This window comes from Lepidochelys kempii, chromosome 1, assembly GCF_965140285.1.
Source record: "Lepidochelys kempii isolate rLepKem1 chromosome 1, rLepKem1.hap1, whole genome shotgun sequence".
Lineage (NCBI taxonomy): Eukaryota > Metazoa > Chordata > Testudines > Cheloniidae > Lepidochelys > Lepidochelys kempii.
The window spans coordinates 262,831,084-262,855,807 of NC_136380.1; the positions used below are offsets into that span (position 1 = coordinate 262,831,084).

Below are 24,724 nucleotides of genomic sequence, written 5' to 3' on the forward strand. Positions count from 1 at the left end.
GTGCAACCCTAGGGATGAGAGGAATTTTCTGTTACCTATCTTTGCAGACAGTTGTGATGTGAAGATTTGGGCCACTGGAAACTGGACTTGAACCACCACCTCATTTCACACAAACCATTGCTTTAAAAGTCTCTAACAACCCAATCTAACCTGTCATTGGAAGATACTAAATCACTGAGGTGGCAGAATGCTTAAAGACAATCAATAAAAAAGATGGAATCCTATGAAATGAGCAGCTGAATCTAAGGCTCTGCCCCATTCCCTCACTCTCTTTAACACGAGAATCCCAGCTCCCATGGGACAAATTGTTATCTTTAAAAAGAGAGATTTTTTTCAACTGACCGAGTCAAAGCGCTCTCTCAGCCATTTTAACTTCTGCTTGCCACAGATATGAGAGCCATTTAGAGAGGTAGGGATGAGCTGTGATAGGAAGCCTAAAGCAGTTGGGTAGATTCTCTAAATCACCAAGATGAACAGAACAGGCTGATCCAGTAAGGATGGCAAGATGTGGTTTATTTAAATTATGAATAAAAATTGGATACGGATAAATGATTGAACACCTTGTAGACATCATGGGAAAGGTGACCTTCATTAGACTTAGAGTATAGTCTGAGAAATGACCAAGGTCAAGATCCCCCACTGCTATGCCTTTACAGGTAACACATGATAAATGCTTTTTATTTTTTGGTAACTTTCTAATTATATTAGAGTTCTACAAATAAGGTCTGTTAGCAGAACTCACCTTTGACCCAGGCTTTCCATTACAGTATATGTATAACCCGAACATTCTGAATGGTCAGCCTTGAGCTCCTGGGCTGTAGGGAAATAGAAGTGTGCCAGGGCCTTCTAAATAAATTTCCATGTCAGTTAAATTATCCAGGTTTGACCTATGATCACAATGTCAATAATGTGACCATTCTTAATATAAACCTCTTCCTTCAACAAGTACTAGTAAAGCATGTGTCTACATTCACAGCATAACAGTAAAGGAACTTCCTATGCCAAAAATATGGAGATTAGTGATCCACCTAGTCCTGTAACCTTTCTCTAGCTATGGCTGAGGCTTAGTGTATAAAACCAGAAAGCTCCTGGTTAACTGCATAATAATTCACTATGGGGAACATTTTTAGACAGAGACAGACCAGAACATACCATGCCTTGCTGCCTTTGGAACTAACTAGATCAACAGGGCAACAGTCCTCTAAAAGGATTAGTGTTACTGCAGGTTTGTGTCCATGAAGCAGTACTCACGGTCATGACAAACCCTTTTGGAGCCATGAGGCTGCATTTTTATCAGGAAGATAGACCTTTAAAGCCTGTCACCATGTAGGTTCTGTTTACATGCTTGTGAAGTGGTCAGTGACAGTTCTAGGGCTTGTTGCTCCACACAGTCCTGATAGCCTTAGCCAGGCTAAAGACCACAATGTTTCTTGTCAAATGGGAAAAGGAAGGTAAGCATCCACGTAAAGAGGCTTTGCAATGCAGTGGCAATGCAGACAACTGAAGTCTCCTGTCCTAAAGAGGCCATGATGGGCTGGGTAAATATACCACCACAGAGCATATGGATGTTTAAAAGTAAGGATGCAGCACAGGAATTCTTGTGGTTATCATCAAACACACACACTCCACCACTTGGAAGATCAGTGGCCTTACAGACATTTCATCTGTCCTGAAAAAAAATGATTATTATTGGGGGAAAAGGACAGACAAAAGTTTACCGAGCCAGGCAGGAGAGTTGTGCTACTGTTTAAGGTTCCCAAAAACTCTTGTAGCCTTATTTATATTGCAGTAGCACTGAAAGACCTTACTCAGGTTCTGCGCCCATTGGGCTCCGTGCTGACCCTGCTCCAAAAAGATTACCGTGTAAATGAACACTGGAACATATTTTCCCCTCCACTGTTACAACTGTTGTAGACCTTCATGAAGTGAGAATTGCCAAAACGGCCTGACAGTGCATAGTTAGGATCTACTCTTTTAATTAAATGTTTGTTGTGAGCTTAGAGCTCTTGAGAGATGCCTAAAAGACCTGTAAACTGAAGGCCTCTCTCACAACAGGTACGGAGGAGACAGCAGCAACACAAGCTTCTCCACATCGTCTCACTAGTATATTTCAACCCTGGGGGTTGTTCAGTCTCAAAGCTCCATTCATTCATTTGCCTCTAAGTTGCCAATAATGTGGACTGACCGTGTCCATTTTGGTAGTAAGAAAAGGAGTACTTATGGCACCTTAGAGACTAACAAATTTATTAGAGCATAAGCTTTCGTGAGCTACAGCTCACTTCATTGGATGCATACAGTGGAAAATATAGTGGGGAGATTTTATATACACAGAGAACATGAAACAATGGGTGTTACCATACAGACTGGAACAAGAGTGATCAAGAAAGGTGAGCTATTACCAGCGGGGAGGGAGGGGGGAAGAGGAGGAGGAAAAGAGAAGAGACAGAACCTTTTGTAGTGATAATCAAGGTGGGCCATTTCCAGCACTTTACAAGAACAGTAGGTGGGGAAATAAACAAGGGGAAATAGTTTTACTTTGTGTAATGACACATCCACTCCCAGTCTTTATTCAAGCCTAAGTTAATTGTATCCAGTTTGCAAATTAATTCCAATTCAGCAGTCTCTCCTTGGAGTCTGTTTTTGAAGTTTTTTGTTGAAGAATTGCCACTTTTAGGTCTGTAAGTGAGTGACCAAAGAGATAGAAGTGTTCTCCAGCTAGTTTTTGAATGTTATAATTCTTGACCTCTGATTTGTGTCCATTTATTCTTTTACGTAGAGACTGTCCAGTTTGGCCAATGTACATGGCAGAGGGGCATTGCTGGCACATGATGGCATATATCACATTGGTAGATGCGCAGGTGAACGAGCCTCTGATAGTGTGGCTGATGTGATTAGGCCCTATGATGGTGTCCCCTGAATAGATATGTGGACACAGTTAGCAACGGGCTTTGTTGCAAGGATAGGTTCCTGGGTTAGTGGTTCTGTTGTGTGGTGTGTGGTTGCTGGTGAGTATTTGCTTCAGGTTGGGGGGTTGTCTGTAAGCAAGGACTGGCCTGTCTCCCAAGATCTGTGAGAGTGATGGGTCATCCTTCAGGATAGGTTGTAGGTCCTTGATGATATGTTGGAGAGGTTTTAGTTCAGGGCTGAAGGTGACGGCTAGTGGCATTCTGTTATTTTCTTTGTTGGGCCTGTCCTGTAGTAGGTGACTTCTGGGTACTCTTCTGGCTCTGTCAATCTGTTTCTTCATTTCAGCAGGTGGGTACTGTAGTTGTAAGAATGCTTGATAGAGATCGTGTAGTTGTTTGTCTGAGGGGTTGGAGCAAATGCGGTTGTATCGCAGAGCTTGGCTGTAGACAATGGATCGTGTGGTGTGGTCTGGATGAAAGCTCCAACCCCTCAGACAGAGACAAACACCTACAAGTTCTCTATCAAGCTTTCTTACAACTACAATACCCACCTGCTGAAGTGAAGAAACAGACTGACAGACCCAGAAGAGTACCCAGAAGTTACCTACTACACCTATCCTTGCAACAAAGCCCATTGCCCCCTCCGCTGGTAATAGCTCACCTTTCTTGATCACTCTTGTTCCAGTCTGTATGGTAACACCCATTGTTTCATGTTCTCTGTGTATATAAAATCTCCCCACTATATTTTCCACTGTATGCATCCAATGAAGTGAGCTGTAGCTCACAAAAGCTTATGCTCTAATAAATTTGTTAGTCTCTAACATGCCACAAGTACTCCTTTTCTTTTTACGGATACAGACTAACACGGCTGCTACTCTGAAACCTGTCATTTTGGTAGTGTGATACCTATCTACTAAAAACTACACCAAGACTACCGATCTCATTTCACATCATAGGACAGCAGCCAGCTATCAGCTGGTAATAATGTTGATGACATAGTGAGCTGGGCTGAACTTCAGCACCAAAGCTGTAAGGCTTTGTCATATTAGTACCAATTGCCTCAGCTGAGCCCCACCTTGTGCTTAACTATGTATGGCATTCATCACTGAACCAACACTACTAATTTGAGACTTCCCAAGTTCTTTCTACCACTGAAGCAGCAGGCTTGATTCAAAGTTCAACTGACCTGGTCTCTGTCAACTTCCCAGTGTCTTAAGAAGTTTAGAATCCAATCTCTGTATAACAAACATTTATTCTGAAACAGATAATACATAGTCTTCTCCAATCCCTAACACTCCCTTTTCCCACCCCCTTTTATTAAAACACAGATGTCTGATGGGTGATCTAAAAGAGGAACAATTGCAGTCTTAAACCCTTCCCCCACACACCTGCAGTTCACAAGAAGAATCCCCGATAACTGCAGTTATTCTTCAGATACAATTGCTACAGAAAAGCAAGTTCTGTGAGTCCTCAGTTCTTTCCATGGCTACGAGCAATATAAAATGAGAGAGGAATGGTTTGTACCCGCCAGACAGAACAAAGTTTGCACAAAACAAGAGTGCAAAAGAAACACAGGGTCCACCAAGAAATGGAGTCTCAATCTACAATGGTACTGGACAGAGTTCACTAAGGAATGTCGGCAGGGCTGAACAGAATTGGTTAGTTTCATAGCTGGAAGGATTAAGTTCAAACTTCAGCCAGATTTTGGGGTGGTTTTCACTTCCCTCTTTTCTCATAATACAATTGAAACTAATACAATTAGAGCTACCTGGACTTCCCAGTTTTCACTGGGTTAATGCTATGCTAACAAAGGGAACATAGCAAGTGCCACCTAGTGGCCAATGGCTCATCACAGACAAACAGTCCCTGCTTGGAAGGTACATTCTTGTGGCTCGACCTGGGGCTTGCTTGGTTTCCATGCTCCCCTCTCTGCTGTATCCCTTACACTGGTTTCCCAACAGCCATCCCTCTGAGGCCATGAAGTGCCTCCACCATCCTTCCAGCCCATGTACATGAGCAGCTGTTCTGCAAAGCAGCCAAGCATAGCTCACATGGAGCCCTTTTACAATTGATACTCCTTGAGAGCAGGTGGACAAGAGGATTACTTCCTACATATTAGTACATAACTTACTCCCCAGCCCACTCCTCTCCATAAAATTGGAATGGGGATGATAGAGGAACTTCCCAGTCCCCACCTCACGCAATAAAAAACTCATGTCCCTATATTGACAGCAGGGGTTGGGAGAACATGATATGATTCAACCTAAGGGGAAGGGAAACACTCGATTTCTTGTATTTCTGGTCAAAGTCCCTGCTCTCATATGAAGTCAGTCCAGAAAGAGGGAAGAAAGGGCAGATCACCTTGGGGTACCCTAAGGAGCTGATATATTCACATTACACAGAAGCCTGAGCTATTTTCTCCCCCTCTGTGCGTTACTGAAAACTGAACTTCACCAGGATAATAGCAGAGGCTTATCTGTGACAGCAGATAAGATGCTGTATGTCTGCACCTGTGCATATATCCTCCCCCCAGCCAAAACTCTTCCATCGGCTGATAAGCAGGGGAGCCAGATTCTTCTCAGTGCTTCCAAGTGTCACAGCTGCTGATCAGCAAAGCATCTAACAGCCAGGCAGAAGTTGTATCCTACCAGGTGCACATGATATAAAACTGTCAAAACGCCACTTGCTTCCGAGCATCACACCTGGCTCCACCCCAAATGCAGCAGCTTTAAAAATTAAATCTGGTATCAAGGGACAATAACAGAGGGACTTCACCGTTCAGTCAGAGGTTGTTAGCTTGAGGACAAGAGGTGCTGTTTATCATTCCCCTTCCCTCAAAATCTCTGGTTGCACTTTTAATAGCTGGCCACAAGGGGGCGTGGAGCAAACGAGGGAGTTACATGGGTCTATGCTTGGTAATATATCTCACTGGCAGAAGGGGGAGGTTATTTTCTTGGAAAAATGTGGAAGAAAACTCCAACTATGAAAACAGAAAATACACACATGAGAGGGAACACTACTGTACAGGAAGGCAGCGATCATAGAAAACAAAAAAGCACAAGGTGGGCAACCACAGTAACACCTGCGCTCCCACGCGATTCTCCCCATTTCACGCCTTCAGCAAGTTTTCCAGTCCACTGCTCGCCTCCACTCTTCTCAGAGTTTGATTTTGAATTCTGTGGGCTGCACAGAGACAGAGGCCGCCGAGGATTTGAAGAGCGCCTTCAAAATGGTGTCAGGGTCCACCTCAGCTGGCGGATTTGAGGAGGCACCTGCACTCGACCGCCGTGGTTCTACTTCCTTTTTCACAGAGGGGGTGTCGCTTAATCGACTGCATGATGAAAAACAGACACAACAGTTAACATCACACCATAAGTCTAGGGCAGGCTCAGAGGCTACAGTTCCCCCTCCATGACATTGGGTACGTGGCTTAAGATATGCTTTTGGCCATGCAGGGATTCCTTGTCCCAGCAGGAGCTAGGGATCCTATGGAAACAGACTACAGCACACTCAACTCAGGTGCATGCGAAGGAAACGCACTGCATTGCTCAGGAGCAATCCTGCAGTCAGTCAGGCTAGCACTGATGGGCTCTGGAAGGAGTCTCATCTTGTTTTCCTTGAGTGGAAAGGTAGCATCTGCAACCCAGGGCTAGATGCAGCTGAAGGGGTGTAGGTGAGAGAGGGATACAGAGGATTTTCTTGTGAGAAAAATTTACCATGGAAAAATTTTTCTTCTGCACCTCACCTCAAAAGTCCTCCCCAAAACAGAACCTGCAAATTCTTTTGGCTCTTCCACCCTGAGCACTTACAGCAAGATTGGCTGATCTGATGTGATGACATTCCCATTCATGTGAAGGTTGCACTTCATTGGCTGCCCTAAAAAAAATCCAAAGCCAAATTTCATATCCCCATAGACCCCAGAAGCATTAGACTAGCGTGCAGACAGAGGTGAGCAGACGCAGCCCCACACATTGGGGAATTGTGGGGAACCATTAGAGACCGTCGCTTCACTCGAGTCATGGCAAAGTCAGAGCACTTGCAAGCAGCAGCAGAGCTACCATAAGAGGTTAATGCAATTACAACACTTTAGCACCAAGATAACAGCTGGCTGAGCAATTACAGAGTAGTTGCAGAGTAGGCTGCAATGGTTTAGCAAAGATGCAGGAGAATCTCTGGTTCTGAGCTGCTTGCATCTTACATGACTTTGCTCGCTAGGATAAAGTTACAAGAGCCATCAATCCTCAAGCTCAAGGGCAAAGAGCAAGTTAAAAGCCATCTAGAGTCAGCAACAAATTTCCATCTACAATTATATATAGGTAAATTGTATTAGCTGAATCACTATACTATTCAAAATCCATACAGAGACTGATATTCATTTTTGCAAATCCCTGATTTCAGAAATGGTTTGATGTGCCTTGAGGCCTTTGCAAAAAACAGGTTCGTTATACTGCACAAGTAGGGACACCATGCCTTCCTGTGAAGTGTCCAGCATTGGCTGGGGTTGGAGACAGCATACTGGCTTAGATGCACCAGTAGTTTTATCTGGTGGGGATAATTTTGTGTTCTTAACTTCAGTGGACGCCAGATTTAAAACTTTTATTAAGATGTTTTAAAAAAAAAGGTGAATGGTACAGAGTTTAAGCGTAGAAGTTTCTGGTTATCAGGGAATTACGTACAGATTATCAAGGGGGATTATCAAGGGGTGTGAAGTTCGGTTTAAGATAGGATGGGGTAAGGAATACATAATCTGCAATATCCCTGATTGGAGGCAAAAGATTAATGGGTCAAAGTACAGACACTGAGATATGAGGGTATGTTCTTCATACAATGGCTACGTTCAGGTGTGGAGTATAACGAGTGGATATGATGCTGAGGATGGATTGACCCTCATTTGGTGAGATTTAAGGTTCAGTGAGTTTATGGTTCCAGTTCATATGGTCCAAAAGAAAAAAAAAGTCTCTCGGTCCCTTCCTTGTACTACCTTTGAGCTAGACCTCTCCCCTAGAGAAATCGATTTTGAAAACAACACTGATGGACAGTGGAGATACTCAACTACCTACATAAAACCTATAGCACTGAACCCCAATCCCCTTTGTCCAGCTATCAGTAGCATTCCCTGACACACACTCTCCTTGAGCAGCACAAGACGACTCTGAATTACCTTCTGAAATCTGCACTGAGCTGGAAAGCCTTTGATTGATTCATGCACCCCACCTTGAACTCCAGCCTCAAACTTACCATCTAAGCATCTGTTGTTGTATTTCTTATATGCTGTGATGGCATCTTCCTTCTTCACAAAGACCACCTCAGCCACTCCAGGGTGCACAAGACGGGCTCGCTTTAGAGCGCCACACACACAGAACAGCTCCTGAGGACAGACAGCAAGTCATGGCTATGGTTGCTGTCAGTGACACATTAGAATTACTGCTTTGATCTGACAGTCTTATCATGGGTGGGCTAAACTCGGAAAGAGGGCCCCCACATCCACAGTTAAGTAGTTCAAGATTCTGGGAGTGAAATAGCTAGCAGTCTAGAGGTACCTACCTGGTATAAGTCAGTAGTGGGCAACCTGCAGCCTATCAGGGTAATCTGATTGCGGGCAGCGAGACATTTTGCTGATGTTGACTGTCCACAGGCATGGCCCTCCGCAAGTTCACCGTTCCTAGCCAATGGGAGCTGCAGGAAGCGGCGCGGGGGCCACCGGAACATGCTGGCCATTGCTTCCCGCAGCTCCCATTGTTCGGGAACGGGAAACCCGGCCACTGGGGGCCATGCCTGCGGACGGTCAATATCAGCAAAATGTCTCACGGCCCATAATCAGATTATCCTGATGGGCTGCAGGTTGCTCACCACTGGTATAAGTACTTGGTGTCTGATAGTAATCAACCTATTTTGCAACCTGTAATAACACTACTGAAGGATGAAGAGTTCAAGGCTACTTCAGTCATAGCACAAGAATTAATAGCACAGGAAATACCTGGAGTTAAACCCGGTAACCCCTCTCTGTCTAACTGAAGGAGAGAGGAAGGTTTTTCCAAAGTGGGATTAAATGGATTTCCTTATTTTCCTTTTCTGAAAAGAACATGAATTAAAATTCTAACCAGCTGGGGTGCCAGGAGGGGGCCTATGTTTAGTGCTCAGGGGCTGGGAGCACAAGGGAGACTTACTATGTACAAATGCTGTGGAGGTTTAGGGTGTGGAGGGTAGGCAGTAGAAGGGTAAGAACAATGCCATGTATCCCTTGATATCAACTTCTCTAGCCAATCAGAGATGGTCTCAATGCACCCTAAAAGGGATTTTTCTTCAGCATAAAGGTTAAGAAGTGGAAGGTAGGGAACCCTCAGAACTCTTCCAAAAAAACAAATGCCAACCCCTACCCCAACACAAAATGTGGCTAGTGCAATCAAACCTATGGAGAGGGGCATGGGGGAAATTCTAGCCACACAGAGCCCAGCAATAAATGGCACTCACAACAATGTCTTCCTCTGTGACTCGGGGGTGCAGATTGTTCACAGTCATCTTTGTACCTTCCAAAGGGCTGAACACCGGCTGCCAACACAAAGAAGAGTATATCATATGCAGAAGGACAGAGCAAAACCTATCAGAGAAGACATCATGGCAGAGAAAGCATGAATAAACTGAAGCAAATAGGGCCCTAGGGAAGGCAAATGGGAGAAGGGAGAGGGAAAACAATGCTGAGAAGCTAAGAGGGTACTAAGCTCCCTCAAACTCAGCCCAACTGATCTTTACAGATAAAGCCCATCTTTCCTGCTGATAGGTCTCTGAAGTAATTTTTCCATCCCAACCCAAAGTGTGACAATTAGTTTAGCCCTGCACATGTAAACAATCAGTCAGTTAAACCTTAAATCCCACTGGTCTCTCAAGTCATCATTGGTGTCCAAGTAACCACCCATTTCTTAACTTTTATCCTAGTAACAAGGATTCTGCTAGGACTTTTGGGGGACAGAAAATTCAACAAAAGCATCGAGATGGGAAGCCCACACGTTCCCTCTTCTTACTGTTTAGCAGTAAATGAGGATTCATAGACAGATTCAGCTTTAAAATGCCTGGAAGTGGGTTCTAGATTCCAGATTGGCTTGACCCTCTAAGTAACAAATCCCACGTTGAGGGTGTGGGAGGGATATGTGGAGGCAAACTCTCCATCCAGTTCATCTAGACAGATTTTAGAGGTTTGGAAGGTCTCCACTAGAAGGCAGACCCCTTTTCTTGTACTCACCTCAACAGGTGCTGGTTCTTTTGGTGGTTCCTCCTTGGTCACCAAGGTCCGGGACATGTTTGTCAGGGCCTTTGTCCGAATGGGAGAGAGAGGTGCTGGGGGGGCTGTATAGGAGTCATTCTGGACCACTTTGGTGAGGGGGACGGTCTTGGAAAGAGAGAACTTATTGCCACTCAGCCCAGCCTAAACAAAGGGTGAATAACAGCATACTTGAAAGATGTAACCTTTTCAAGCAGAAACCCCTTTTCAAGCTGCAATGGCCAAGGAGAGTTACCAACACACACTGAGGTGCTGTCACACCCTCCCAGTCTGATGACTTTATGAGCTATTGGAGGCTCTCAGCAGCTCCACCCCTGGCTGGGGAAATCAGCTAAAGCACTCAGGGATGCATTTAGCCCTAAAGACAGTCGTCACCGCTCCTTGCAGACAAGCATTGTTAAAAGGTACTTGTTTGCACATTGCAGTAGTAAAGCTCGGTTAAGAAGGATTTTCATTTTCCATTATCCATCCTGAAGATCCCAAAGCACTTTGCAAACTGCCTGCAGAGATCACTCATCCATTAAGATTTAACTATCTATGGGATAGAATGCAGTGGCCAATCTTCTTCAGAAACACTAACCTAGTATCACAGGAAGAGATGTGAAGAATAACATCTCCATTTGGGGGCTGCTTGGGGAGTTTTAGGTCAGCAGAATATAATGATCATGGTTGGAATGTGATCAGTGTATTGGAACTAACATCTCTACTCTTGCAAAAAAAAAATCCAGGAATTTTTAATGACCACAAGTGGTCAGGAGCTCAGTTTTAAATCTTAGTCAGATGCTGGCAACTCCAGGAGTTCAGTGGCATTGATTCAGCACTGACTTAGATGGACCAAACCAGGTTGTGCTCGCCAGAACAGCCACATCTATTTGCCTTCTTTTCCACCCTCCCCCAGATGGTTGGTGCCTGCTGATAGGCAGCAATCTGCTATTTTGCAATGCAAGAGGATCTCTTTCTCTAGTTGTCCAGTCTTGGATCAGTGGGACCAGCAAGTTTCCACTACTCGCATGCTCAGGCAATGATGAGCCAGGTTCAAGGAACTATTCCCCACAAGGGGAAGACAGCCAAAAGCCAACATGCAGGAATCTCCTGCCAGTGACGGTAAGCAGTCATTCTGGCTGCAAAAGGCTTGTAAAACTGTATGGAGCCCAAAGGGGATTCCTTTGACCTGCAAGATAAAGCTGGAAGCACAGGCATGACGGGAGGGGAGGGGCTGAGGGCAAACACTTTCCAAGGGGATCTTTTACATACTTCAAAAGAACATAAACCCTGTAAAGCTGCAGCCTGCATGTCCACCCAAGGTGAGCATGGTGTGCTGGGGACTGTTGAGGCACTCCCTTACCGCGTTGTGTAGGAAGCTGTTTGTGGTCGTGATTTTCATCTGTTTGCTAGGAAGGGGAGATACGCTTTCATCATCATCTTCCATATCATACAGGCCCTAAAGACAAACAGCAAGCAAAGAGAAGTCTCACAATGGCGTGGTTTTACTTTAGATGACACCAGTCCCGTCACCTTCCTCTCCCCAACTCCAGCCTCCTCAGGAACAGACCTGCTCACTGTCAGAGGGATGGTAGCAACAGCCCCTCTCTGTGCCTTGCTCCTGCCCTCACAACTCAGTGACAAAGAGCTGAGGTTGGACAAATCTGATTAAAAAAGCAAGTGTACACAAGAACGCCCTCACGCTGTGACCTTTTTCTCAGGGATGCCACGGCACAGAGAGTTCTCCAGAAATACTGCAGCTACATACGTATTTCTGAATCTCTAGACGTTATGTGGACTCATGGACAACATTAACAGAGTGAAAATTTAGTGCCTGCTGTTCCTTAGCATCCTGCCAGCTATCAGCCTAAAGCATATGTACATGACTTTTTGGTAAGCAGATGGCTGACAAATGCATGAGAGTCCAAAATTCCTTTTGAATAAACTGTGTTCTTCAACACACTAGATGCCTGTCCACTCCCAGAAAACACTGTGCTGAGGAGGTGGACATACTTTGTTGCTGAATGATCAATTAATTTCCAAGATTTGTTAGATGCTTTGAATCCCTACCCTCAACACTGCGGAGAACTCCAAAACAAATACTTGCATTTCATTGTAGCCAATATTGTTTTTAAGGGGAAGCATAAATGCATATGGCTGTTTCCAAAACACAAAGCCAAGATACCTGCCTAAAGAGCCTATAATTCAACTCAAACACAAAGATATATGTTAGCTATATGGTACACCTCTACCCCGATATAATGTGGTCCAATAGAATGCGAATTCGGATAGAACGCGGTACAGTAGTACTCCGGGGAGTGGTGCTGCTTTACCTCGTTATATCCGAATTTGTGTTACTGCAAGCGGTTCTTCTGTGCCGCCACCCCCACCCACAGCTGATTGGCGTGGCAAGCCTGGAAGGGAGGAAGGGGGGGAGAAGCGGAGCGGCGGTGGCGCGTTCAGGGGAGGAGGCGGAGCGGAGATGAGCTGGGGTGGGGAGAGGTTCCTCTACTTACCCCGGTTTAATTCAGTCTCATCTATAAGACGGTAAGATTTTTTGGCTCCTGAGGATCGTGTTATATCGGGGTAGAGGTGTATATCTTGACTTTAGTAAAGCTTTTGATACTGTCTCGCATGACCTTCTCATAAACCAACTAGGAAAATGCAACCTAGATGGAGCTATTATAAGGTTCGTGCAAAACTGGTTGGAAAACCATTCCCAGAGAGTAGTTATCAGTGGTTCACAGTCATGCTGGAAGGGCATAACAAGTAGGGTCCCACAGGGATCAGTTCTGGGTCCGGTTCTGTTCAATATCTTCTTCAAGGTTTTAGATAATGACATACAGAGTACACTTATAAAGTTTACAGACGATACCAAGCTGGGAGGGGTTGCAAGTGCTTTGGAGGATAGGGTTAAAATTCAAAATGATATGGACAAACTGGAGAAATGGTCTGAAGTACATAGGATGAAATTCAATAAGGACAAATGCAAAGTACTCCATTTAGAAAGGAACAGTAAGTTGCACACATACAAAATGGGAAATGACTGCCTAGGAAGGAGTACTGTGGAAAGGGATCTGGGGGTCACAGTGGATCACAAGCTAATTATGAGTCAACAGTGTAACACTGTTGCAAAAAAAAAGCAAACATCATTCTTGGATGTATTAGCAGGAGTGTTGTAAGCAAGACACGAGAAGTAATTCTTCTACTCTACTCCGTGCTGATTAGGCCTCAACTGGAGTATTGCGTCCAGTTCTGGGCGCTACATTTTAGGAAGGATGTGGACAAATTGGAGAGACTCCAAAGAGTGACAAAAATGATTAAAGGTCTAGAAAACATGACCTATGAGGGAAGATTGAAAAAACTGGGTTTGTTTAGTCTGGAAAAGAGAAGACTGAGAGGAGACATGATAACAGTTTTCAAGTACGTAAAAGGTTGTTACAAGGAAGAGGAAGAAAAATTGTTCTTCTTAACCTCTGAGGATAGGAGAAGCAGCAATGGGCTTAAATTGCAGCAAGGGAGGTTTAGGTTGGACATTAGGAAAAACATCCTGTCAGGGTGGTTAAGCACTGGAATAAATTGCCTAGGGAGGTTTTGGAATCTCCATCATTGGAGATTTTTAAGAGCAGGTTAGACAAACACCTGTCAGAAATGTTCTAGATAATACCTCATCCTGCCACGAGTGCAGGGGACTGGACTAGATAACCTTTTGAGGTCCCTTGCAGTTCTATGATTCTATACTCAGGGAAACAGTTCACAAAGTGTGGAGATCAGTGAAGAAAGGATCTGCAAAAGAAGGGATTTAAAGAGGACCCGGGTTCTGGTTGGGACACAGGAAATGGGAGGCTGTTCCAAGCATAAGATGCAGTAATGAAGAAAACATGAAGGCAAGAGATGCAGCAGCAATGTAAAAAGAGGGATGGTTGGATGAAATGAGAGCAGAAGTGTTGGTAGGGATGGAGTTGTGAGGAACACTGAGGATGAGGACAAGGGGCTTGTATCTGACATGGATGGAAAGAGAAAGCTGGTGAAGGGATTCATGGAGTGCAGCAACATTGCCAGAAGAAAGGAAGAAAGAAATGTTCTAAGCAATGGCATTCTGGGCAGATGAGTCTGGGGAGTAAATTAAGAGGTAAGACCAAAGGAGGCCAGAGAGAAGGTAATTACACTAATCAAGGCAAGAGATGACCAAGACATGGAAAAGGTTTTACCATAGCTATGAAGAGGAAAAAACAGATTTGAGAGCTATTGTAGAGGAAAACCCCAAAAGAAACAAGAGCCTGGGTACAGAAGAAGAAAGAGTTACAAGGCTGGCTGGCGCTAAAGCTTTCAAATGCAAATATGGTAAAGAAAGGGACAGCGCAGAGTGTCAGATGTCTCCCTCAGACCTCCAGAGGAGGTGTGCTCAGTTAATGAACACAGGAACTACCCGGCTAAATCACAACTCTGGTCAACCTAATCCAGCATCCTGCCTCATCAGGAACCAGTATTCAGAACTTCTGAGACAGGTGAACCCCCCACATAACGCACCTGGTCACTTATAAACAGATCACAATCAGATTCAGCCTAGCAGGCTGGATGTTGGACAAATGGACTGCATGATCTGGTGCAATATTACCAATGATTTTATGACAAGAGTCTGGAGGGAAGGAACACAGGAGAGGATTCTGCAAAGAAACTTTAAAACTCAGAAAGGCAAAGGTTGGAAATACCACACTGTGTTCTCAGAACTGTCATGTAAGATAGCTAAAATATAAAAGGCCCCCTCTATTAGGCCTCTCCTCCTTCTACCTTTCTCACAAGAACACACACAAGAGTCAAGCTGTGAAACAACTTTCAAATTCCTCTCTTTCCAAGATACTGGAACCCAGAGGAAAATGAAAGGTGCCCCCGTCACATTTACTAATCCTTGGGGAAAACACACAACAACAAGTGGATAGTACCAGTACTGCCAGTGAATGGAACTCACCTGTCTCTGTGTGTGGTTGTTCACTACATTGATCCTCATTCCTGCAGAATGAGAGTGTCCTGGGGCTGCAGCCTTCTGCTGTGGTATCAGAGGAAAGAAACAGTTCAAAGTATGCATCCGATGAAGTGAGTTGTAGTTCATGAAAGCTTACGCTCAAATAAATTGGTTAGTCTCTAAGGTGCCACAAGTACGCCTTTTCTTTTTGCAAATACAGACTAACACGGCTGTTACTCTGAAACCAAAGTATTAACACCAGAATCTGCCATTCCCAGTCTCAAAACAGGGCAGCCATTCGTTCATTCCAAGAATACTTAAAGAAGACTCACACCCCTGCTCTCATATACACCATGGCATGACATGGTAGGACATAGAGACAAAGCCTCAGTTAGAAGCATGGAAGAAACAGAATAATGCAGAATCAATTTTTTTTTTCTGCAGTAGGTGTTCAGCATGACATACCAAGCCAAAACAACAAAGGAATTAAGAGCTGAGGCCTAGGTAGAGGATTTATAACTTCCAATTATGTGTGCTTTGGCTCAAGATTAGTGGGAGATTAATTTAAAACCTGCAGGGCTAAGATCAGACTTGTGCATATATAAATATTAAACACAGTTAAGTGACAGGATCTGCTGACTGCCCTTCTTGGTGCTGTGAGACTGGAATAAACCCAGGGTCTACAACTTCACCGTTCCATAACTGTGTTGGATCATATTAAAGAAGTTCTGAAATAAAATCACAAATGAGTTTGATTCCCCATAGTTTAAATTCCAGGGTATTACTAATTGAGAGGAAGGTCTCTTGGTTTTTGGCTGCTAATTGTGTTAGTACATCCTAAGATAGTGTCTGTTCTCAAAGCAATACTTTGTAACAACAGAAACAGCACACAGAGACTCCCCGCCCTTTTGTTGTATTTATCTCTCTTTGTTAACAATTGTGATTAAAATAGAGATAGAGGATGTATGTGGATGGATGCTTGGTGCGGATAATAACTGAATGATCAGGGAGGTGCCAGCCTAAGAATCCAGTGTCGATCTGCGGAAGAAGGCGTCAAGTGGAAACAACCAGAGGACCCCCAGAGGGCAGACTGGAATCCACCCAACAGCCTCAAGGATGGGAGAACTGAAGAACAAGATAACATCTGGCAGCACGGAGCAGTCAGGAATGTGACATCTGCTGATTGATTCAGCAGCAGCATGATGAAGCAATTCCCATAGACTGGCACAGGAATCAATTCCTATAAAAATGGACTCTAGAAAGTGAGAACTTTGGGGTCTGATTCTGCAAACCAACTTCCAGGAGCAACAGATGAGCATCTGACAAGGCCCTGCTCCCGCCTCATGTCCAGGCCACCTGGCCAGTGGCTTGGCACTAGCAACTCTAAGGCTGGTAACTATGATAATAACCTTGCAGAACCTGTGTGTGTGTGTGTGTAAATATGAATGAATGTGTGAATAAATATGAAATTGAATGGAATGTTATAGCTATAACTAACTGCTTACTATGATTCTTTCTGTATTCACAATAAATGTGGCATTTTGCCTTTTCCCCTCTAATAAGATCCTACTGTTTTTTATTTTATTGCTATAACAACTGAAGGTTCCTTTTCCGGAATACTGGGTCTCTTAACAGTTTAGCAGCCATCTTGAGAGCAGTATGTAACTTGTCCAGGACAGTGCGGCTAATACTCCTCTTGCAAAATTAGCATGGGAACTTTTAATACTCACAACCAGTCAGAGCCTCAGTTTTGCATTTCTAGAAGGGAGCATCTCCAACAGCACAGCTCCCTCTAGCTCCATACTCTACCACTGATTCAGATTCAGAGAGAATGTCTTTCCTACTAAACCACCACCACCACTTCCTGCAGCACCTTGAGGTTTCCTTGGAGGCCTCTCATTCAGGTAATGATCAATCTTCCATTCATTTCGGAGATCTGACAAGACTGCATCCCAAGGCAACATGGCTGTCTGTCTGATGGGAACAGGACAGTTTAGTTTGTGGTTGTGAGCAGGGGCGTTTGCAAACAGCCGGGAATTTTGGCAAAACCTGTGAAGAATCTTAGACCACATGTAGGATTTCCTCTGTGGTTTTAGTTATGATGATTTTATGTTCAGTTTTTAACTCTACTATGCAAAATTCCAGTGGTTCTCAAATTGTGGGTCGGGACCCCAAAGTGGGTTGCAACCCCATTTTAATGGGGTCACCAGGGCCAACATTAGACTTGCTGGGACCTAGGGCTGAAGCTGAAGTCTAAGCTCCTCCCCCCCGCTCTCCCCCCACACACATGGGGCAGCAGGGCTCAGGCTCCACCCCTCCCACCCCCGAGGTCATGTAGTAATTTTGTTGTCATAAGGGGATCACAGTGCAATGAAGTTTGAGAACCGCTGCACTACTACTTAGTCTGAATACCAGATAGCTCTGTAGGGCAAGAGGAGTCAGTCAAAAATATCAGTAAAGTCATTAAAGTAGACCAAGTTTTCAGAAGCCACTTAAATCTTACAGCTGCAAGAGTCTAATGCCTCACAGCTGAGAGCTCTGTACACATTCCTTTACCTTAACTGTTAAGGATTGCTGTAAGTGTCAACTATCTGAATAATCAAAGACTATGGGAAGTTTTACTGTACTGTAATTAATGCATCACACTATCATGTGAGAGAGCCAGCTTCTATTCTTTGGTCCAGTCTCTCACTCCCCAGGCTGGCAAGGACTAGGAACTCTGCAGAGGTAATATGCAATTTCGCTGGTCTTTCTAAGGAAGCAGCATGTTAGGATGCTCTGAAGCAAAACCTGTAGCTGAGAAAAGAGCCAGATCAATGGGCTCCAAAAAAAGTCCTATTCAGTCCTCCAAATTCAAGGGGAAAATGGCTTTTCCTAGCAGTCATGGGAAGCAGTTGAGAAGAGTGGTCAGGTAAGAGATTCAGCAAAAGGTTTTGGTAGCTGTGGTGCTCATCCTAGGGAGGATGACAGTTTAGCAGACAGAAGGGGTCAGGATCAGGTTGTAAGTGCCAGTTATTATGTACATGTGGGGTGGTTTGCTGCTCTCCTCCAGCTCCTTTCCTTTTAGCTGTCCAACATCCTCACTTCCTTTACAGTGACATCTGGGTCTACTCACTGCACTCAGTACACATGTAGTTCACTGGGGAGCCTGGTAGGTGAGAGGTGGCACTGGGGTCCAGCAGAGTTAGCTGAGATTCAAGTTACCTTAGGGCAGTGGTCAATTACCACACAGGCCCAGAGGGCCTGTGCCCAGAAGCCCCGGCCAATTTGGGGGCCTCCGGAGGAGCACCGGAACTCTGGCCCTGCCCCCTGCTTCTCCTCTCCCTCCAGGGTCCTGCCACCCTGCTCCTCCTCTTTCCCAAGGCCCCGCCAGCTGGCCAGGCTGGCAGCCAAAGCCCAATGAGCAAATTCCCCACTGCCTCTCTGGGCGAGGCTGGCCCGGGCCCTGCTGCTCACCCCCAAATACTGCCACTCCACCACTCCGTCCCTTTTTGTCAAAACTGGCCATTTATCCCATTTATTCTTGCCAACTGATCATCAGTTGGCAAGAAAAAATGGGACAAATGCCCAGTTTTGCCAAAAAAAACCCACAAAAAAACAAAAAAAACAAACAAACAACAACAACAACACCACCACACCTCAGGACATCCAGGGCAGGTCTTAAAAATGGGACTGCCCCAGCCAAAATGGGATGTATGATCACCCTAGGCTGTACGAAGAGCCACCCAGGGAGCCTGGGCAGCTGTGGGGTGTCCTGGACTCTTCACTTACCCTGGGCAGGGGGGCCAGGACTCCCCACAGCAGCCTGGCTTCCAGCCAGGCTACAGGGCCTTGGGGGGAAAGGGAGGACCATGAGGCAGAGCCCCTTAGCAGGGAGCAGCATGGGGGGCCCAAATGTTCTTTGTGCCCAGGGCCCCAATAAATCTTAATCCATCTCTGCCTGAGGGTGGATGGGAAAGGTTGTTCCCATGGCAAGGGGGTAAAGTCAGAGTTCAGTGTGCAGAGGAAAGATGGCAAGCCAATCAGTTGGTTATATTGAAACTGGGACAAAACCGTAGTTTCATCATTTGTCAAGTAACTAGGCCACTTCCTGAAAACGAGAACTTTCCTGCTAAAACAGGTCACCATCAGCTTGTGCTGGAAAAGGGCTAGAATAGAAGAGTAGATGGGGGAAATGAAGACCAAAAATGTAGATATCTGCTATAAATGCAAATAACTGCATATTCTAACTTGTAATCTTATTCTTGCGGACAGTCCTATCCAATTAACAGAACATCCAAGCACGCTGTCCAGATGGGTGTTTTGCTATGATGATCAGCAGTGTAGACGTTAATGACGATGCTTATATTTTCCTCAGACTTTTTCTGGGCAAGATGGGGATGCTTCATACCTCTCAGTGTTACTACTTCAGTCTGTCTGAAGACTCAGAACACAGCCTTAGTCACATGTAGAAGGTTTTGTTAGCAACTAGAAGGACTAGAATCACTTTTGCTTACATGAAAGCTCATATTTTGCAGAAAACACTCTGAATCCCAAAAATCCACAGACATCATAAAACCAGGCATGCCTATTTCAGTGTCTGGGTTAAAATTCATCACTATGGTTCCCACACTCCTCCTCTCTAATCATTTGGATTCATCTATCCAACCGTTATCATTGTAACTGGCCTGTCATAGCACAGATGGTGGGGATCAAGTGATAGGATAGCAGTAACTACCTACCTGAATTGTTTTGGTGATCTTCATGGCCGGGGTCACTGTCCCCACAGCTGGACTTACAATTGCAGCACTAGGAGCACTCCTTTTCAAGCTGATCTTCTCTCTGGCATCTATCACTTTGGTCACCTTCTCAGCAGGCATGCTCTGCTGCTTGCGGGAATTCAGCATTTCCCGGGCATCCTGCACTTTCCCTTTGATTTTGAACCGAGCATCTTTCTGAAGCAGTTTCTCCCGAGCATCTTTAACTCCCAGTTTGTGTCGGGCATCAGTGAGGCCAATCTTTTGCCGGGCATCAAATGTCCGTTGGAAGCTGATGGTTGGCGTTGGTCTACTTAGAAGAGTTTGCTGGATCCCAATTCGAGATCGAATGCCTCCAAATACTGGCCTGGTGTTCAGTCTGGAAAAAGAAATTTCGGACTGATAAAGTGGGTTATAACATTAATGGAAGCATTTCTGTGGGTGCAAACAAAGCTCTGTATTCCGAAACAGAACCTTGCATATGCACGTGCATATACAGAACAGCAGCAGAGTGATATTCCAATAATCTATTTAATCTAAAGATCCTAGGTGTTTTATAAGATGATTTATAAACTATATATATAAATATATATATGAAATGCAAAAGGCAAAACAACAAGATTTTTTAAAACGGGTTCCTAAGTCCATACTTAGGCAGCTATAAATGCTGAGCATACAGCAGCTCCCATCGAAGCCCTTATGACTTCAAGGGTTGTTTATTTTGGGGGAACCATGCAAGGACCAAAAGGACAGAAACAGCTTTCCATGCTTTTGGATTCAGCTTGTTCTTCAATATGTTCTTTGTAACACAATATGCCCTGGTAGGAAGAAAACAAGATTAACCTGTATTGACATCTTTTCAAGAATTCCTGTCAGACAGACACAAGTTACGTTTTCTTGAAGTGCATGACCCTCAGATGTTAGGATGTGTGAGTGGCTTATGCCATTCTCACTTCAATTCACCCAATTCCAGTGTTAGCATCTGAGCAGAATTATACAGACTGCTATCTACTTAACGCTGTTGAAATCAGTCAGGATTCTCTGTACTGAGGATTAAGTTAAATCAGTGTTTTCAAGAGAGCAATGATTAAAAAAAAAAGGAGGTGGTATAATGACTGTCACTTTTCTGTAGAGAATCACTCCTGTAGTCATTGAATGATGCCCTAATACAGGAGAAACCAGTAACCACATCACTCCATATAACTCTGTTCCTGTTATTACAACTTCTACTTAACAGCTTGATTGTGACAAATAAAATAAGAGTTATCGCTTTCATAATGTTTGAGTGGGCAAGCAGATTTTATGCCTAGATTTTTTAATTTTCATGACAATCTTGCAAGGCTGTATTATTGAACAGCATTATATAGTAATACAAATTTCTTCTGCTTGCCAAATACCAAGTAAGGCATATTAGCTGGATCAGAGAGTTTACCATCTACGTCAGACACCATGAACAAGAAATAGATAAGGCACAAATGTTCAAGTAAGGGATGCTGTTGACAGATTACTGCTGAGCAAATGAAGGTTGTAAGGATTCCTGTTAAGAAGGGTTTTGAAAGAGAGAGGAAGTGCTTGGTGTAATAAACAGCATAAGACTGTTCCGAGCATGCAGGAAAGCATTAATGAAGGGACAAAGCCAAGGCTTTAGCTAGATTAGGATTTAAAAGTGTGTTAAAATATACTATCCCAGTAGTTCTCAATCTTTTGGGGCTCAGGATCCAACTGTAAATGTTTATGACCTGTCGCACCCCAGTAAATATTCTGGACGTTGAGGTCCTGGGGTGGTTTCAGTCAGATCCTGACTGCGCGGGGGGGAAGCGGGGGTGTCGGGTCCTGCCCAGTACTCACAGCACAGTGGCAGCTCCTGTGCTGTTGGGCTGGCTGGGCTTGGCTCTCCGCCCCAGGCATTGCTACCTCTGGGGTTGCAGCGCTGCTCAGGTTTGCTCCCACTCCCCTGACTGAACCAAATTTGTGAGTAGAATTCTGACCTGGCTCATGGGTTTACAGTGCGACTCACTCAAATTTGGCCTATTGAGGCTCTCATCATCATGACATCTGGACCAAACCTGAGTGGCATTGTGACTCCAGAGGTTGTAATGCCTGGAGCAGGGAGGAGAGCCCAATTTCTTGCAACCCAACCCACGGGTTGAGAAACTCTGCACTAGTCAATGTGTGTAAGCTAACCTGTTTTAGAAGATGATGCTAGACAAGACAAAGTAGACTTTAACTCATCCACCTTAGCACATGTTCAAATCTAACCTCTCCCCAAACTAAAACCATGGAAGTGGATTGGATTGCCTAGGAAGAGCACAGAGAGACAGAAGAGAGTCATGGACAGGGTCTTGAGGGGCATCAAGTGTCTGAGGCAAAGAGGAAGGTCAAAAGCTGCCAGAGAAGAAGGTAGCTGGGCAGGAGAATCGAGAGGGCACACAGGGCAGGAGAATCGAGAGGGCACATAGGTCTTGTCTATACTAGATATACTTGCTATGCTAAAAGAAAAGGAGGACTTGTGGCACCTTAGAGACTAACAAATTTATTTGAGCAAATAAATTTGTTAGTCTCTAAGGTGCCACAAGTCCTCCTTTTCTTTTTGTGGATACAGATTAACACGGCTGCTACTCAAACTTTCTATGCTAAGAATCATTCTCACCTCTTAACTACCTTATAACACACTTCACATCCACAAGTACTCTGAATAGTTTTGCATATGTGCTACCAAATATACGAAGGAGACTATGATTTTTCAGATCTAAATATCAGTTTAGTCTGAATCATTTCAGCCTGAACTCCTGCCAGTGTGGGTGCAGACTAGCCCAAATGGTTAAACTAGTCCTTCCATTACTGTCACACTGCTTCTGGGAGCTGTGCTGGGAACGACAGGCAGGGTACCCAAGAACACTGTACATGTCAAGTCCTACACGTAAAACAGTGTATGCAGGTGTGGCTGCAAGGCAAAGCTAGTGTGGACTTGCTGAACCCTTTATGCTTAGCCTGGTTCAGTTCTCCGGTGTAGACAAAGCCGAAGTAGCGGAGGCTGAGAGACGAGGAAAGCATCGGATCAGCAGTGTCAGCAGGGGGATAAAAGCCCCAAGCAAAGCCCTTTGCCCTGGTGGGGAGGGGGCTTGCCCAGGCGGAGGCAGGAAGCTGGAGGAGAGCCTAGGTGGGCACTGGGAGAGGGCAGGGCACCCCAAAGCACCCCGTGGCAGCCTCCGCCTCTCGCCCGAGGGCGCAGCCCCCCGCGCCAGGGGCTCAGTGGCCCCCACGGCACAGCCACAGCCAGGCTGCCGGCCCCAGACGGGAGAGGCCGGCTCCGCGCGCGGGGGGGTGGGGTGCTGTACCCCGGGGTGCCGGCGAAGAAGCTGCCGCCCTCCCCCCCCGCAGCACGGCCCCAGGCTGCCTCCGCCCCGATTCTCCATCCCCCCCATCCGGCCCTGACTGACAGCAAGGCCAGCTAATGAGCATCAAGATAGGAGTCCCAGGGGAGAGCGACTCAGCCAATGAGAAGTCGGAGGAGGCGGGTGCTGAGGGAACAGGCCGGGGCCGGGGCGATAGTGGGGCTCGGGGTCCCGCCGGTGACTCCCCGCCCCGGCGCGCTGCGGCCCGGGCCCCCGGCCGCGCTCACCTCCCCTTCACAGTCACGCCGCGCTTCCGGATGAGCTCGTCCAGGGACAGGTCCGCCATCTTGTCGCGGGGCCCAGAGACCAGACGCAGCGAGCGAGGCCCGGACATGAGACTAAACTGCTTCCGCTTCCCCTCCCAGCTCCGCGCGGCCACGGCGGTGCGTCGCGCGACCCCTCCCGGGCGCGCGCGCCGCAAAAAAGGGAGAGAAGGAAAGGCCCGCGGTTCCCACGATCCTGTGCGGCCGAAGCCTCGTCATTTGCATACAAGGGGCCGGTTACCATGGCGGATTTATACCCGGAAAACAACGCTCCCGCTAAAAAGAGACACGAGTGGAAGCCTCAGGAGGGTCTACGACCGCGGCCTGGCTTGACCTGGATCCGGGGTGGAACTGCCACCTTGCTCACCCTGACTGTTATAGCTCCCCTCTCGGCTCCCCCGTCCGGCCGCGCCGCTTTTTCGGTATGCCTTAAACTTATGAGTAAGGAAAATAACGATCCGGGGTGACGCCCGGGTCCTCACTGCTAATGTGAGAAGAATTTTTGCGCGGGCACAGGTCGCCCCCAGGGTGACTCGCCTACTTAGCGAGATGCCCGGGTGCCGTGATCTGCCCGATCTCACCCCCCTACTGATGTGGCAAAGACAAAATAGCTGCGCGTCCGGCCTGCCCAAGCTGCTCGCTGCAGGGAGCGCTCGTGGTTCAGTGCGCCGGCGACGGAGCGCAGGGTTGGGCACGGCGCTGCATAAAGCTGTTTCGTTCTCCGGTCCGGCTAGGGGGCCAACGAAGCGAACTCGTTATCTCGGCTCCCTCGTATCCGGGCACGGACCCCCGCCGGGGCTGCGCGGGCAAAATTTTGCAGCACAAAAAAGAAAAAAATACATGAACAGACCTGTCCCGTTTTATATATGAACGCCAGTGTTGTGCGAGTCTCCTGAAACAGATCAATGAGCAAAGCAGGAGAAGATCTTTGCCTGCCAGTTAAAAGTGTTTCAGTTCCATTTGCCTTCTCCACGGACTGAACTTCAAACCAAGAGGTATTAGTGGGAAACCTAATATAATGAAATCTACGTCCCAGTCTGTCAAATACAATAAACAACATGCCAACAAAATACTAAATTCAGCCCTAGCATTTTCAGTCTATACATCAATAACCTACAGACCCTATTGGTACAAACTCAGGGCTCCCCCAGAAAGGAAGAAAGAGAGAGAAAAAATAAGTTATGTGGGGCACAGGTGCTGGAA

At 45.8% G+C, this 24,724-nt stretch overlaps 1 protein-coding gene and 1 non-coding gene across 3 annotated transcripts; one reads left to right on the forward strand and one right to left on the reverse strand.

Annotated features, from left to right (window-relative positions):
* Positions 1-4,138: 4,138 nt before the first annotated feature.
* POLDIP3 (DNA polymerase delta interacting protein 3) lies at positions 4,139-23,672 on the reverse strand. Of its 2 annotated transcripts, none has more exons than XM_073327281.2 (9): positions 23,486-23,672; positions 19,849-20,242; positions 15,134-15,208; positions 11,528-11,623; positions 10,144-10,326; positions 9,378-9,455; positions 8,145-8,274; positions 6,716-6,782; positions 4,139-6,237 (listed from the first exon to the last, which is right to left on the reverse strand). In XM_073327281.2, exons 1-9 carry the CDS (start codon positions 23,590-23,592, stop codon positions 6,063-6,065), a joined length of 1,305 nt encoding a protein of 434 aa, XP_073183382.1. In that variant the 5' UTR covers positions 23,593-23,672; the 3' UTR covers positions 4,139-6,062. The 2 variants fall into 2 exon arrangements, with proteins under 2 accessions (XP_073183382.1, XP_073183381.1); XM_073327280.2 differs by having other exon boundaries at positions 15,134-15,211; positions 23,486-23,671.
* A 273-nt stretch (positions 23,673-23,945) lies between these two features.
* LOC140905674 (U12 minor spliceosomal RNA) lies at positions 23,946-24,095 on the forward strand. The gene has a single exon (XR_012156916.1). It is a non-coding gene; the product is annotated as a U12 minor spliceosomal RNA (small nuclear RNA).
* The last annotated feature ends 629 nt before the right edge of the window (positions 24,096-24,724 follow it).

Coding starts and splice junctions, on each gene's coding strand:
- POLDIP3 (XM_073327280.2), bottom strand. CDS start 23,592: ATGTCCGGGCCTCGCTCGCTGCGTCTGGTCTCTGGGCCCCGCGACAAG. Junction 8,275..9,377: donor TCACAGAGGAAGACATTGTT/GTGAGTGCCATT, acceptor GTCTGTCCTCAG/GAGCTGTTCTGTGTGTGTGG. Junction 6,783..8,144: donor CAACAACAGATGCTTAGATG/GTAAGTTTGAGG, acceptor GATTTTTTTTAG/GGCAGCCAATGAAGTGCAAC.